At 41.5% G+C, this 16959-nt stretch overlaps 1 protein-coding gene across 2 annotated transcripts in view; it reads right to left on the minus strand.

The window, feature by feature from the left end:
• PTPRR (protein tyrosine phosphatase receptor type R) overlaps window positions 1-16959 on the minus strand; it is a gene marked incomplete at its 5' end in the record, with an annotated part of 242463 nt that overhangs the window by 96662 nt on the left and 128842 nt on the right. For both annotated transcript variants that reach the window (XM_080935255.1, XM_080935256.1), the window contains 3 exons: window positions 4198-4305; window positions 10763-10918; window positions 12441-12554. In XM_080935255.1, the coding sequence (XP_080791381.1) occupies window positions 4198-4305; window positions 10763-10918; window positions 12441-12554 (378 nt within the window). The remainder of the gene's footprint in view (window positions 1-4197; window positions 4306-10762; window positions 10919-12440; window positions 12555-16959) is intronic.

The following is a 16959-nucleotide window of genomic DNA, read 5'->3' on the forward strand; positions in this document are numbered from 1 at the left end:
AAGAGGAGTTGATCTTAAAAGAATCATATTTGATGGGGCTCTAAATATGAGCCATGGCAACTCATAGCAGATAAATTTAGCCTTGCCTTAATCCTGTTAGAGAGTTTTATTGATACTGATATTATTTCTCCAAGGATATCAATCCTTCCAATGCACTGTCAGTTCCTCTACTCATTATTTTTTTACTTTTATTAATAATAATAATAATGATAATAATAAATTTAATCTTTTTTTTTTACAGTCCAGTCATTATCACCTCCTGGTCCTCCCTCTGACAGTTTCTCATCCCATTCCTCCTTCCCTGTCTCCAAGAAAATGTCCCCACTGCCTACCACTCCACCACACCTCCCCATTCCCTGGGGTCTCAAGTCTCTCAGGGGTTGGGTGCATTTCCTCTGAATGAGGCCAGACCCAGCAGTCCTCTGCTGTATATGTTTAGGGGACCTCATATCAGCTGGTGTTTGCTGTGTGGTTGGTGGCTCAGTGTCTAGGAGATCTTGGGGGTCCAGGTTAGCTGAGACTCCAGGTCTTTCTATGGGGTCTCTCTCTCCTCCTCAGCTTCTTTCAGCCTTTCCCTAGTTCAACCATAGGGGTCCCTGGCTTCTGTCCACTGGTAAGTATATGCAAATGACTCTTTCAGCTGCTTGTTGGGCCTCTTGGAGGGCAGCCATGCTAGGCTCCTTTCTGTAAGCACACCACAGCACCAGTAATAGTGTCAGGCTTTGGAGCCTCCCCTTGAGCTGGATCTCAATTTGGACCAGTCAGTCACTGGAGGTCCTTTCCCTCAGTTTCTTCTCCATTTTCGTCCCTGCAGTTCTTTCAGACAGGAACAATTCTGGGTCAGAGTTTTTGACTGTGGGATGGCAGCCCCATCCCTCCCTTGATGCCCTGTTTTTCTACTGCAGGTAGAAGTTCCCTCTCCCCACGTTTTCATTTAAGTCCCCTCCCTTTGAGTCCTGAGAGTCTCTCACCTCCCTGGTCTCTGCTAATTTCTAGAGCCCCCATCCCCACCTTCTACAGGGGGACCGTCCTTCCTCCTTTTTCAGCGACCCCTTCAAAGTAAAATTTAAGGTAGTGTTTGAAGTCAGCCACCCTATTTCTGCCATCTACTCAATAATCTTTTACACACAAGTCAAGTATTCTTTTTTCCATTTTTATTCCCTACTTCTTAGCTTGTTTCTTCCCTAGAGAGGGCACACTGTGGCTTAGTAAACAATCCAGGTGACACAGGGGACACTTATTATTCTCCTTTCCCCCACTCATCAAGACCCTCTGAATGTACTCCTTGTATGCCACACAGACCTCTGTCTCCTATGCCTGACCATCTCTACTTCTCCCGGGTTCCAGTTCACCATCACCATCCTTGTCATGAGGACCCTGACAGAGGCCACTTGTCCTCATGCCTTTCAGTCCCTTCTACCCAAACCACAAGCTTAGTCAGAGACTTGCCTTCTAAGCACACTCCCATAATCTGCATGAACACTGTTTCCGTTTCCCCTTGAACCTGACAGTCCAGACCTGCTCCACCCCAACACTGTCAGACACGCGCATCCCACGTGTGTTTGTATCTATCCGATGTCCGACTGCTCTGCCTTATCAGTCACTGCTGTGCTATCTTCTCTGTGGTCCCTATGACAATTTCATACTGAACAAAGGTATGGCGTGACTCTTTCTGTTTATAAAAATAAAAACCACGTGGGAAGTACAGAGTTCCTACCTACATCTGCTTCATAAGCATCTTGCGTTGGCACAGTACATTTGTAGTAAAGGAAGACACAATGCTGATGTAAATGACCCTGCCACAGCGTAGATGAGATCACCCTCAGTGATGAACATTTTACACACTTGATGACCTCATAATGCCGTGCAGTCATCAGAATGCAGAAGTTGATTGCCCTACAATCTATATTCTCTACAATAACCCTTCTGTCCAGCATGACCTGACAGCCATGGGTCTTTCAATATCTTTATGTGTCTCTCAGGATGTCAAATGAACTCATGCAGCATGTTCACCAACTGATATTTCAAACATGTTAATCTCTCGTTACAGCCTCAGGGAACAGGGACCTTATGTGCTTTACCCTCTCCTCCCCCACACCGGATCCTCTGCGTGAATATGTTGCCTGTGGATGTGTTGCCTGACTGGGTGAATCCGCAACAGACCGGAGGTCACTGTCCATACTTTCTTTTCTTGATCTGTTCTGGTGACACTGGAGCAGACTTATTCAGGCTTGTGACGTTTACATTGAAGCTTGGATAATATTAAGAAGAGGAGTTGGTCTTGGTCCCAAGAGGTTGAGGGTGTGACCACTATAGTCCCTTTAGTCTGAGACCAGTGCATGGCTGTACTCTGGGATATTCGGACATTCTATTTCAGTTACAATCACTGAATGGGAAACATCTTACCTGTCAATAGCAAACCCTGTTCCTTTCCTCCCCTTTAGTACACCAAGTCTGCCTACAAACTGGCTTCTCACCCTTTCCTTTCATTCCTGCCTTTGTCTTCTGAATCTTACTCGTTAACCAAACAATCTGGTTTTTACCACTTTCTTCTCTCTTTTCCTTACTGCTCCGTGATTTCTCTTTTGCTCCTTGTAGTGATGGGGACTGAACGTGGGGACTGACAAGCTCTTAGCAAGTGTTCTATTGAGCTATATTCCCAGCTCTTTCAATTCCTTTAATCTGTGCAATAGAATACATCCTAATTAGGGCAAACAAGACAGAGGACAGAACTTGAGGTTTTTCCTATGTTGAAGAAAGAAGGACCACATGTTTAAAAGTGCAATTATCCATGAGAAGGAACAACACCCTTTAAAAAATTAGTCAGAGGTCTCCTCTACAGTTTCCATAAACCTTTCAGTCTTTTTCATTAAAATTATTTTCTTTAATACCCACCACTCAAGATATAAAATCTCTTTTAAACTTAGTTCTTAAATTTCAGTCTTGCTTACTGGGTCACAGTTTTTAGAAGTTCAGTTTCTGATCCAAAGGAGAACCTTTGAATCTGTTATGATGGGGGTTTTAGGATGTCTTGTTAGTTCTTATATCTTGAGATCTTGGAAATGTGACTGTCTTCACTCTATTTGTGACCTCCTTTGTGGTCCCCAAGTTTAGATCAGCTGAGCCTCTCTGACCTCTTGACCCAGTCTCAATCTTTCTGGCATCTTTCCAGAAGGAAGAGCAGACATGTAAACCAAAGGAGCAAAGCATTTGCTGTACAACGCTTGGCAACATTGTTGACTGTAGACAGAGTCACTGGTATTATGTCTTTGGTGGGGGTGGGGCGGGATGACATGTAAAACAAAACAGGGAGAATTTCTTAAAATATGCAAAATAAAAAGAACATAATATGCAGGAAAAGATATTAAACCCATTTGTAAACTCCAAACTACATCACAGATTAAAATAAATAAATAAATAAAAAACCCGCACTCTACTTGGAAGTTAACTATTAACTTGCTCAGTACAAAGCCTAATTTACTGGGTTGGACTTAATTTTGAATTATCCTTTTTTAAAATCAGGACTATGCAGGACTATGTCATGACCTGTGGAACAATTGCAGCGTCTGCTTTTATTCTCATATATTGTTCATTCAGCTGGAAACGAGGTAGCAGAGAATGGCTGGTCACTTCCTTTTAATGCTTGATATTTCTTAGAATACCTTCAAGGCTGTTTAAAATAAGGAAATAAGCCATTCCTTTGGAAGGAAGCTTGCCTCAAAGGCATACTTATTGAATTTTTTTTTCTCTGTGTCCCATAAAGATGACATAAGAGAAGAAATAAAGTCAGCCCCAAAGTGTGCCCTTGAGACTTCAGTGACGTTATGGGTTAGAGTGACCTCAGTAAATCACCTTCTAAATCTTCACACAGGGGTTGGTCTAGATCCTAAACACTTCAGCGCAGATGCAGCCTCCCAGTGCAGCCCGGAATCCACACTTCCGCACTTACACACACACATACACACACACACACACACACACACACACACACACACACACACACACACACACACACATCATTTAGCAATCAGTCACCTGCTGCCACAAAGCAACAACAAAAATCCGGCCGAGCTTAACACGATTATAGCTTAGCTTCAGCTCCGTAGTCTTTTTAACATCCATTCAAGTGGCAAAATACCGACCATTACTAAGCGGTGGGCTCCGCAAGGGATAAGATACACAAAGAGGCAAACTTACCATCAAACAGGTAACTATGATGATAAAGATGCTGAGGAAGATGACGACAGCGTAAAATCCTTTGCTCCAGATCTTGTCCGCTTCATGCTGCCCTTGTAAAACATTTTTCTTTCAAAAGCAAAACAGAAAGCCCCGTGTTAGAGGAGAGCCGGAGGAAGCTGGAGCTCCTATCAGACTGTCAACATAGTTTTGAGCTTGATTCCACTCTGTGTAGTAAAACACACCTCCGTCCGGCACTGCCACGGCTGCCTCCCTAACTGCCCAGGCACGGATGGACAGCTATCCCTGATGGCGGGAGATCCTGTAAGGGAGGGGGTGAGCATGTGGGACAGGCTCCTGGGTTCTTGCCTTCCTCCTGGTCCTGCACAGCCTCGCCTGGAAACTACCTGGCTCACAGGTGAGGGAGCTCTGTGCTTTTCTGTGATGGTTCCAAAGCTCTCTGTACTCCGAGTCCCCTCCCACGTCCACACTGTCTGACAGCGCCGCTCCTTCTTTTGAAACAGAAGTGAAACAGGTGCGAATGAAAAGCTCAGGATGGTTTAATAAACAAGCCTCGAGGTGGGGGAACCACTCCTGTTTAGTTTTCTCCTCTGCCTTTTATCAGACCATTTCCCTCTTTCAATGGAAGTTCCTTTGTCAAAACCCAACGCAGCCTCGCACGTAGACATTGCCAGGATATTAATATTTTATCTGAAGCGACAGGGAACACTCACAGGGTCAGAATTATTTAGTAATAAATGGGAAAAAGCATAAATAGGATTTACTGCTCTTACTCCTTGCTTTGGGAATGGAGCTAGACAAGACGTATAAATACGATGTGACCGTTTCATGTTTTAATGTTACTTGCCCTTCAGAACGGCACAGAAAGGATGATTCAGAACTTTATTATTTTCTGTTTTAGACAGATTCTCTCCTGCTGTAGCCCAGGCTGGACTGGAACTCAAGGTACTTAAGTCCCTAGCCTCAGCCTCTTAGGTGCTGGGATCATAGGCATGGACTATGACATGCCTAGATACGGGAATGTTTTATAAGTTGACAATATTGCAAATTTATAGGTAAAGAAACATCGACTTGAAAAAAAAAGAGAAAAACTAGGTGGTGTCTGAGTAGGAAAACAAAGTCTGTGTCAAGCAAACTTTCCACTCACTCATAAGAGCGCTTTACAAGCCTAGGGAGAAGAGATGTGTCTATTCTTGGCGATTAATTAGCTCCTGAGACTGAGCAAGCCTCAGATTAAACCTATATCCTAGGTGCTTACATTTTGAGGCCATTTCCAGTTATTTCTAAAGTTAAAAGAATGTGCCTTGACTATTCAAATTAGATAAAAATATTAACCTTGAAAACTACTTTATGGAAATTTTAATCTCTGCAATCAGTGATGAGTAAGGAAACTTGGAGTTCAATTATGGTGATACAAATCATTTGGAAAGAGATTTATGTACCCTTCGCCTTTTCTAGACAGATGCATAGATAAAGGAAATACTTTATGTACCTACACTGAATGATAGAAAATCTGTTAGTACTCAATTGTCGAGGTGATTTAGAGTACTTTGCTGGAAATACTGGATTCCTGTGACAATTTTTTTTCACTTCTTTGAAAACAGCTAGGCCATTTTTTTTTTTTTTCTTTTTCTTTTTCTTTTCTCTGTAAACACAGTTAGAAGCTAATAGAAAAGAAAACTATTGTAGGAACCGAGAATGAAATTTGAATTTTTTTTTTCAGGCAAGCAAATGGCTTCCATTGTTCACTATAAAAGCAAACTAGTTAAGCCTTCAGGCAGGCAGCACACTTTTGTCAAATTTAAGTATTAGGATCTGAGCTTAAACTTGTGTAGAATTTAAAGAAGTGGTTTAGAGGTTGGAAAGCGACCTTGTGGTTGGATCCATTTTTTTTCTATAGCTCTATGGTTCTCCAGAGCATAAGCATGCTGCTGCCTTCTGTGGAAGGTAGAGCTGTGGTGATTCTTCTTTTTAAGTGAAGCAATGGCAGAATCCCGCCTCACACCCCACCCCCACTCCCAGCTGAGAAAGGCTCTTGTTTTGAACTAGAACTTAGTCACCACCTGGTCCTGATAAATACATTTCCTTCTGAGTCACAATGCTTCTGCTCCTGCTGAGCACTCCTCTATCCAGTTCAGAGATCTAAACAGGCCTGATAAGGGAGGGTAATAAAGGAAAAGTTCACAGTCTTCCAGAGCCCACACATCCAAAGATTGCTATACATAGTAATGGGCAATCTAACCTTTGCATAGGGTTAACCCAGTGGCTTTTAGATTTTGTCAGGGGCTGTGGGTTTACTAAGTCAGACTCCCAAGCCAGGTCAAGCTAGGCCACACTGCCTACCATCTTTGTGACTTATTTCACAGCAGTATCCTGCCCTGTCACATAGGTGTAGTGAAAGCAGTTGGTGTGTCTTATTATTTAAAACTCTAGATGTCTCCTTTCTGCACGACAATGGCCTCTCCAGCTGTTTTATAACCTGATGTCATGAAGTTAGTTTTCTGCCCTTCCCTCTACCACTGCCCCCAGCCTCCCCTAACACTTTCATTTTTATTTATTTATTTTTTGTTTCTTTTCCATGTTCTTCCCAGCTCCTTATGCTGGGGGTGGTTGAAGCAGATACAGGGAGCTTGGGGGCAGGGCGTACCTCCTAGGGAGGGATGAAGTGTAGAGAATGAAACGGAAATGTTATAGATGGTCCGGTTCATTCGACGCCTGCCAATTAATGCCATTCATCTCGAAAGAGGATGGCATTGGCGGGTGAGTGCTGCTCTACATCTCAGCATAGTGGAAACAACTGATCTGCATGACCTAAGGTATGTGACCACCAAGGGTACATGCCCTCAGTCACGCATGCTAGGCCTGGAACTCTCCACACTTGCTTTCTGGTTAATGTCGCAAGTTTTGAAGGGGTATCCATCAAAGTCAGAAATTATGGGTCATATTTTATATTGTATGATTTACCCTCTCTTTGCATCAGTTTTTCTCAGGAGACAATCAATTCAGCATCTGCTGTTTAAAGAAGGCGACTACCGTCCTTCTTTGGAACATAGTAGTTATGAAACTGGAGTAATTTGCGCACGAACAATCATAAACCCCTAAACCATTTGTTCTGTGTTCGTGTAGGAACTCGATGTTTCAGTTTCATAAATCTCGGGATGTGGGTTCCAGGGTAGGATCGTGTCTTAAAGACTCCTCACCGCAGAAAAGAAACCAAAGACCTCTTTTCCTCAAGAAACTTGGATTGAAAACAGAAGATGAACAAAGGTAATTCTCTATTTGGTATTTTTCTTTGTTTTTTGAGTCATTTTCAATGAAAAGAAAGACCAATCAGGAACATAAAGAGTAGCAAAAAATATATTAGTACATGAAAATAATGACCATAAGTTCAGGACTAGATGCTTTGAAACATTGTGAAGTTTAGCAATGCATGTAAAAGGCAGCCTAGAGGCTGGTGTGTCATGTCCCCACACACCCCTTAATGGCTGTTCTTCTGCAGAAAGACATATTTTGAGGATTACAAGGCAGGGTTAAGGCATAAGCCATCATAAAAACCTTACCCACAGGGAAGAAGATAAAGACACAGGAAAGGGTACACAGCTGCCTCTCACTCTTTCTGCGCTCTCCTGTAGGCTAAAAGTGAGGCAATCACAGGTCTTGACCGCCACGGGAACTTTCTGCCTTGGTTTTCTCCTTGTTAACTTCAGAGTTCCTGGACCGGGCCTTCTAGAGCCACTAAGGCCAAAGGTCCAAACAGCCCATCTTACCTTGATGAAAGGCTCCTCCCAGTCAACTCAAACACTCAGCGAGCTCATACTAAGTACTGCGCAGGTTAGACAGTTTCTAGATTCTATATTCCAAAAATTTTATGGGTAAACATCCTATTTTGCTCATTAAATATACTTGGTATTATGTTTCAGGCAGGCTTTGTCATCTACTGTGGACCAATGGCTTCCTTTTGGGTGGTCCATGTAGACTACTCTTTCACTATAATTACATGTTAGGATAGCCCCTAAGCATGTGACCTGTTAAAACATATTCCTATCATAGCCCTGACCATCCTAGAACTAGGATTAAAGGTGTGCACCATCACTGCCTGCCAATTTTTATATTTGAATTAAATTACACATTTTAATTAATTCTGTTTGGACAGCGGCTATTTCATTCTTGCTGTGATTTGCCATCTCTGAGCAGAATTCCATTAATGTAAAAATCAGGCTCCAGATCTGCTGGCTCCCTTATTTGTTTTCTCAACTTAGGGTAGGACTTCGCATAGTGTCTTACTACTTGTTGACTTGGCTTTTCACACTGTGTCCGTTGGGCTACCCAATAAAGGAACAAAGAGAAAAGGATGTGGCATGTGCCAACAAGGGACCTACAGTGCAGAGACAGCCTTGAAGACAACATAGCACAAGGGGAGTCTGCTCTAAGTTCAGTGGGGACATGATGCCTGGAGTTCCTTGGTCCTTGAAGGAAGGATGGAAGGATTTGAACAGGCTGATGAGAGCGGAAGGGAGTATGGCGTGTCCAGATAGCAAGCGTGGAGAGGTGGGATTACGGATGGTGATAACTAACACACTTAGAGCTGCTCCAACACACACTGAGAAGTAGCCACTCAGCAGGCACAAAGCGCGGTATCTGGAGGACCGTGCACCGTAAGAAATCTGGACTGCATTGTTGTATGTTGAAACCAAAGAGTCACAAAATGACATTTACTTTGAAGAACATTTGTGCAGAAAGGAGAGGGGGAGGGCAGGGAACAAAAGCAAAAGCTGTGAGTAAAAGGGTGACTGTCTTGGTTCAGTAGTGATAGATAGTTTGCCCTTCTAGCTATGGCTTCTGTGTCTGGGAATTCAGCCAACTGTGGTTAGAAAATATTAGTGGAGAAAATTCATCTTCAATTCACCTGCATACTTTCTTGCCACTATTCCCTAAACAATAATTTTAGCAACTCTTCACATTTTAATTATATTAATATCGTGTGTTGTAAGTAACATAAGCATATAGGAGTGTGTTCCTAGAGTATGTGCAGATATAGCTTTATATAGGAAATTTGAGCATCTGATGGTTTGGGTGTGTGGTGGTGTCCTGGATCCAGACTTCTGAGGACATCCAAGGACTGCACATTCCCAGTTCATCTGGATTGAAATCACATTTGTTTGGTACAAACAAAATCTGGTGAATTTCACATACATTAAAAAAATTAATTGACATGCCAAGTCATTTAGAGAAGGGCTAGATCTATTTTGAATATGAAGAAACTAAGGCTCAGGGTGTGTAATACCATGGAAAGAGAAAACTCACAGAGCAAAAGGGTCTGAGCAAGGTTCAAATGGTTGAGCACTGAAGGTTTTAACATAAGACCCATGGATCTGCTGAAATGAAGGGCCAAAGTGATTTACAAGAAAGAGGAATAAACCAGGCAGCGAATAAGGGTCTGCTTTGTTTTGTTTGGAAGCAGAACTCTATGTGGGTCAGTCAGACTTTAAAATTATGACTTTCCAACCTCTGCCTCCTGACTGCTAATGTCCGGTATCTCAGGGCTGTGTCATTCTACCCCGCTCAGACAGTTATGTCCCCTCTGTCTGTGTCTGTGTCTCTGTCTGTTTCTGTCTCTTTTCTCCATTCTCCCCCCCTCTCCCTCCCTCCCATCCTTTTTCCCCCTTCTCCCTTCTTCCTTCCTCCCTCCCTCCCTCCCTCCCTTCCTTCCTTTCCTCTCCCTTCTTTCTTCCATCTCTCCATCCCTCCATCACTCTCTCCCTCCCTTCTCTTCTCCCTTCCCTCCTCCCTCCTTTTCCCCATTTTCTCCCTGTACTGAACATTGAACCCAGAGCCTAACATACACATGTAAATGTTAATTTATACTTCACCCTTGAGTCACTTTGAGTCAGTTGCTTAATTTCTCTGAACCTTACTTTCTGTTTATTTATGTTTTCCCTCAAAGCCAAATTTCATGAATTTGTGAACAGAATGACATCTATTTAGGATGCTGGTGATTCTGATGAATTTGAGTTTAATAGAAGAGATAGAGGGGATTATTCCCTGCGTAGGAAAAGTGGAAGAGAGAGTAGAGACACTCCTTTTAAGTGTCAAATTTAGAAAATACTGTAAAGAAAATTTCCGGCCTTCTTACACATAGAGAAAAGCCTACGTTACATGACTCCAAATCATGAGAAAATGAGTATTTTGTGACTATTTTGACAATGAAGGTGATGTGGAAGAAAAAAAAAAACAGAGTAGAGTTTTTGTTTTGTTGGTAACTCAGTTTCAAGTGACAAACCTATCTAACTGTTCTTTCTTGTAGACAGTTTACTGAAAAACAAAAATTACAAGGTCACAATGGTTTCAACAATCAAGTGTCAAACAGTGAAACTTTAACATAAAAAGTGAATTTTCTTTGAGAAAATACACAAACTGAAGTGGATTGGATCTTGACCTTCAGGGAGATTGCTGTTCTAAAATTCACACAAACTAGGGTTTCTGTCTCAAAGCCTCATGGCTTGGATGAGCATATGGTGCCAACTGTGGATTTATTTTTAATGAACTGTTCCATGCAATGACATACCTCAGGGGAGATATCTGTAATTCCAAACTGCGGTAAACTCTGATGCAAAACATCCACATTAAGCGAACGCAGTACTTCCTTAGCCTGCAGGGCCTGCGGCTCTCCTGGTTTCCGGTTTACAGGAGACACAAACAACTCAACTTGGCTCTTCTTTTCCTAGTGAGAGCATACCATTTGGGTAAGATGAAGACATTTTGAGAAAGTTGGGTAAAAGTTTCACTTGTTCTTCATAAATATTAAAGTCAGGTTCTTAGAATATTCAAGGTCATTTTAGGGAGTGATGTGTATTGTTTTCTCCTACATATATTGATCTTGTTAATTTCATGGATGATATCCAGATACAACATAGGCTGGCCGTGATCTCTGCATCCTCCTGCCTCAGCTTCCTCCTAAATGTTAGAATTATAGCCTTATACCAACTCAACATATATTTCTTAAATGCTTCCTGAATAATTATGCTCACAGACATATTTTAAAGTCAAATAAGTTAGTAATTAATACAAAATATTTAAGTATTTAAGTATTTTATATGTTTTTATTTAAGTAGTTTATATATATTAAATATTTAATATATATGTGTGTGCATGTATGTTCATATGCATGCATGTGTGTGTGTTATGTATACACTTATATGAACCACATGTGTGTTGGAGCCTGTAGAGGTCAGAAGACGACACTGAATAGTCTAGAACTGGAGTTCCAGGCAGTTGTGACTGTCATGTGTGTGCTGGGAGCCCAGCACAGCTCTTCTATAAGAGCTTCAACTGGGGAACCATCGACATAGTTGCCATTCAAGGTTTCTGTCATGTGAGCCTTAGGCAAAGATAACTTAAAAAAAAATTGGCAGGCATGGTGGTACATGCCTTAATCTCAGCATCTGTGTTCTTGGCCACCCTGGTCTACAGAGCCAGTTCCAAGACAGCCAGAGAAACCCTGTCTTGAAAGATCAAAAAGAAAAGTAATCTGATTTAAACTGTCCATTTTATCCACATGGTTTATAGCAATCTTCAGCGCAAACAAGAACATGCGGCTCATGACCTCCTTGTACCCAGACACTGAGATTGAATTCGGGTAACTAGGTGATAGGTCAGGAGTTCCTACACAGTGGATCCATCCATCCCTACCTCAGATGCCAATCTTAAGTTCTTTATTTTTTTTTTTTTTTTTTTTTTTTTTTAGCATTTCATGAGCTACCTGGGTTAAGGACCAACTCTTTTGTTTTGTGCATCCAGCATATATTCCATCGATAAGATTGAAGGAGCTTTAGTAAACAACATCCAGAAACCCGATAGAGAAGGTTCCAATGACCTGGACAATATTTTAGGAGTTGTTGTCAGGATGCTAGAGCAGACGATCTAGTCCCCTTGCGTATTTATCAGGGGAGCTAATATTGAATTATGATGAGGTTAAGAAAGCATTTTCCTTAAGGGGGCAGATGTCAAATTCCTTAGGCTTTAAGGGCCAATCCATTCACTATAACAACTTAGTTTTGCTATTGAATGAATAAAAATAGCCACCCACAGCTGTGAACGAGCAGACGTGGCTTGTTTCAATAAAACTTTATTTACAAAGATAGTTACTGTGATAGATCTGGATTACCAATCATGGTACTAAAGCATGGAGCCTTTGGTAATGGAAAAGGGCTCGAATTCTGAAAATATAAAAGGTACAATCTTACACTGAGACGGTTGATGTGCACTTGCTGAGGTAAGAGGCCCAAGGCTGCGGCCACTCCTTGGCGGAAGATCCGAAGCACGGTGATGTTCACCTTGTTCATATCCATTTGCAGTGTCTGGAAAACAGAGATGGAGAGAAACAAAACAAAACAAAGCCAAGTGAGTATTGAGTCTCAGACAGCAAGCTCATCACCGATAACTAGCCACAGCAGTTCCTGGGGTTCTAAGTTCACAGTCCAGATGCTAATTTTGATATTATTAAAATTATAGGCAAGTTTTTATGTGACATTTCAAGTAGTCTTAGTTAAAAGATGGCAAATTATGTAACAAGGCTTATTACATTTGTCTAGTTGCTTAAAAACACAAGAAAATGATCATTTTTTTTATTTTTGTAAAGGAATTCCATTGCAATGTGGCTTAATCTGCTTGGCTCTCCGTTCAGCGTCTGCGGCAAGCCCGTTTCAGCTATGTAAGCTGAAGGACATATTTAATTTGCATTCGCACGCAGTCACAGAGAAGGATGCTATATAAGTCCCATCAGGCTGAAGCTAGACGTTTCCCTATGGTCTGCTGCCAGTGATACTAATGACTTGATCTAAGGTAAACAATGCTCATTCAGTGTTTAGGAAAACACTCCTCACAAGTCTAAACAGCAAAATGTTCCAGAATTACAAAGCAAATAATGACAGTAGACACATAGCCTAAGCCAGTATCGCTGTTACCACACTGAAACCAGGGAATAGTTTACTGTGTTTGCAAAACTGGATCACGAGTTTGGACAGTTGACTCTGCAGATAAAAACACTTCCTGTTTTCCCAGTGGACCTGAGTTCAGTTCTCAGCTCCTGATATAGCAGTTAACAACCACCTATATATAACTCCAGCTCCAGGAGATGCCACACCCTTTTCTGGCTTTCACAGGCACCTACATCAATGTAGCACACACACACACACACACACACACACACACACACACACACACACACACACACGGGGGGGGGGGCATGCCCCATAGTGACTAAAGATAGATACTCGTAAGAGAAGGAAACTGAATCTTATGCATTTTGTATATTCTTGTATTTTTGAGTTCACTGCTTTGGCCAGAGTAGGTTGTATCTAACTGTTGGATGGTTCTCATTTGCTTGGTAAAGAGATTGGTTTGCATCTATAATCTACTATAGTGTGAGAACCCAGTAAGCTGGGACTTTCTAACTTACTCTAAAAGGAAAGCGACAGAATGATATTGCTTTGAAAACATGTAGACCTGCTAGGAAGATGACCCATATTCAAACTTTGTGGCGGATAAGTGCAGAAACCAGGCATTAACAGTCTGGGAATATAAAACAGGTGTAGTGGTTCCCAATCAAAATGGTGGGCTCACCTAGTTTTTATTATGAATTTCTACCCCAGGGTATTTTAATATCTGCACAAGGGTGGTACTCTCTATCTTGTTATGGGGGTAAGCCAACTGAGATCCAAAGCAGGGTGGAAGCATCAAAAGATCCTGCCTGACCCTGACAACAGATACCTGTTTGTTTTTAGGGGAGGAAAATGGAGAATTTCATCAGAAATGGGTTAAAAGGCTATATCAACACCATCAGTAATACTTTCAAAAATATTTATTTGTTATGTTTATGTGTTGTAAAACAGTAGAAATATGCTGTTTTAGGGTTGCAGAGATAAGAGTTCAAATTAAAGTACCAGTAGAACCATGTTTCCTCATGTATCTCCAGGGGAGAATACGACATATGTCTTCTAGTTCTTCTTTTGTTTGGGGCTCTTCTTGGTATTGCTTGTCCGGCAGTTCTAGTCATTGCCTGTGGCATCACACCGTTGTCTTCTCCCTCTGTGAGAAGCCATGTCGCCAGTTTCTTTTTATAATGGCTGAGCATATTAATCAGAAATTCTCCCCTACTCTAGAGTGACTTTAATGAGTTATACATGCAGTGCCCCTACTTCTATATAAACCCACATTCTTGAGGAGTTAGAAGCCTGACATAAGAATCTTGGGGGGACTAAATTAAACTCTAAATAAGGATAAAGACAGAACTCTTAGAAAACTTGTTATGTTTTAGGTAGGGCATTAACTAAGAACCCCAATGTTTTTGCATGTTCCTCTGACTGTATGTCAATACAAACTGTAGGCTCTGCTGAGTCCTGGGTGTTCATCCCTAAGAAGAGCTGTTCTTAGAGAGCTGGCTGGTCAGCCACCAGTAGAATACTTCTATTTAAAGGTGGTGATGCAGTTTTGAGTGTCAATGCCTGGGTAAGCCAAAAGGAGAGGGTGAAGAACACAGACAGAAGTTGTAAAAGGGTTTTCCCTTGAGGACTCCCTCCACACGTGTCACAACAGTTTCTCCTGGACTTGGTGTTTGTGTCTTCTGTCTTAATAGATTGTGATCCTCTTCTTTCAGAAAGCAATCTTTTATGGCATAAAAGTCATCTAATGGGAGCTAGAGAGATGGCTCTACAGTTAAGAGCATGTACTACTTTTCAGGGGACCTACACTTGGTTTCCAGCATCCAAGTCATGCACTTTCTTGTCACCTATACCTCTACCTTTAGGGGACTGGATGCCCTCTTCAGACCTTGGTGTACACTTTACTCACGTGTACATACCCTGACACATATACACATCATTTAAAAAATAAAATATTTAGAAATCATCTAAGGATGCACAAGAGTTCATATATCATTTGCTGTGCCTTTCTATAGCTTAAACCTGTTTCCCATATGTAGGTGGCAATTTAATACAGAAAGTTTAACTTGATCTAAGCCGTCATGAACCAGTAGGATGTAGATACCAGGGATGGCTTTCAGTTTACAGTTAGTTTTTAGTCTTAAGCATAATTCTATTATCTACCTACTAAAATCCGGTGTAGACAAATTTTAATCCAGCCACACAACTGGTCTGTGTGATCAGCTGGAATGCAGACACACCGTTCACACCCTTCACGCCCTTAGTATTCACCTTTGATCACAAACAATGGCATCTAATTGAGGGGCAGACAAAGTGACAAATCAGGGAAAGATTTGACAGAATGAGTAAGAGATAGGATATGGCCAGCTCTCAGGAGAAAAGCTGCTAAGAGCAGTGCAGACAAAGAGTCAGTCAGTTTAGTTAGTGCACATGAGTTGGGGGTTGAGTCAGTGCAGTGGATTTGAGTCCTATAGTGAATTCATGCAGTTTAGTGCAGGTTAGGAGAAGCAGCTGAAACGAGATTAGAAGGAACCAGAAGATTAGAACAAAGTGCCAGAGTTAGTTTGAGGCCAAGCAGAGCAATTCATCGAGAAGCCTAGAGAAGCCAGATTAAATCAATCAGCTTGGAGAGGAGTTTGACCCAGAACAGCTGAGTTGAACCAGCCATCCAGAGTTTAGAAAGAACTAGAAAGGGTGAGGTTATTTAGCACTAAGCCCTGGGGATGACAATTACATCAGGCGAATAAGAGAGACATTTACAACCCAGTCCATCTGTAGCTCTGTACAACAGAGACTTCTTAACTCCTGGAGCCCGCTGGCTACACTGCCAGTATATGGAAGCTGTTGGCATATCTCAGAGACTGCCATATCTCAGCAGTCTGCTTCTGCCCTCTGCATGGTGAAAGGCAGAAACCTCAGCTGGCACCCCTAAACTATGGTGAGGAGCCATTGAGTTCTTGCTTGCTGTCAGGCAGACTGAGTAGGCAGGCACTTGTCCCCAAGGGCAGGATTTGGAGCTGCAAGCAACTCTGGGAACTGAGAGACAAGGGGGTTGTGTAAACTCTTGAGAGCTGAATTCCCAGGGCCATGATTAGCAGAGGCTTGTAACTGTGGAAACAGTATTAAGGTCTCAAATGGGAAGTGAAATAGGAACTCAAGATTAAAATCACTCAACAAGACAGCTCCATAAGATGGTAAAAGCTGTGCTTTTGAAGCAAAAATTTGAACGACGCAACTAAAGTGAAGAAATAATGCACAGAGGTAATCAGCGGAGATTGGAATCCTCTGGCTCACTGCAGCAAACATTTGAATATGTCTGGAGCTCAGCTTGCCTATGAAGGCATGAATTGATTAGACAGAGCATGCACATACCTCTGACCCCACAAAAATAAGTGATGCTAAAGAATAGAGTTTACACACACACACACACACACACTATATATATATATATATATATACATAAACATATAAATATATATAACATATATTATTATATGTATATAACACACATATATTATATGTATATTATATATACATAAATTATTTAATATATTATATATTTATGTTTATTATAAGATATATGTTAAATACATATACATACATAAACACACAAAGACACATATATATGTATACATATACATATATATATACACATACATATATATAAATACACACATACATTTGAGGTCCTAATAATGCCAGACAGAATGTGAGTGCAAATTTGGAAAAAAGAATGTGATTCTTAATCAAATGACAATTCTAGTTCAACCAGAACAGGAATGGGGCTTCCTGTAGTTAGTGGATATATACCACCTACATCTTT

This window comes from Micromys minutus (assembly GCF_963924665.1).
Source record: "Micromys minutus genome assembly, chromosome: 22".
Lineage (NCBI taxonomy): Eukaryota > Metazoa > Chordata > Mammalia > Rodentia > Muridae > Micromys > Micromys minutus.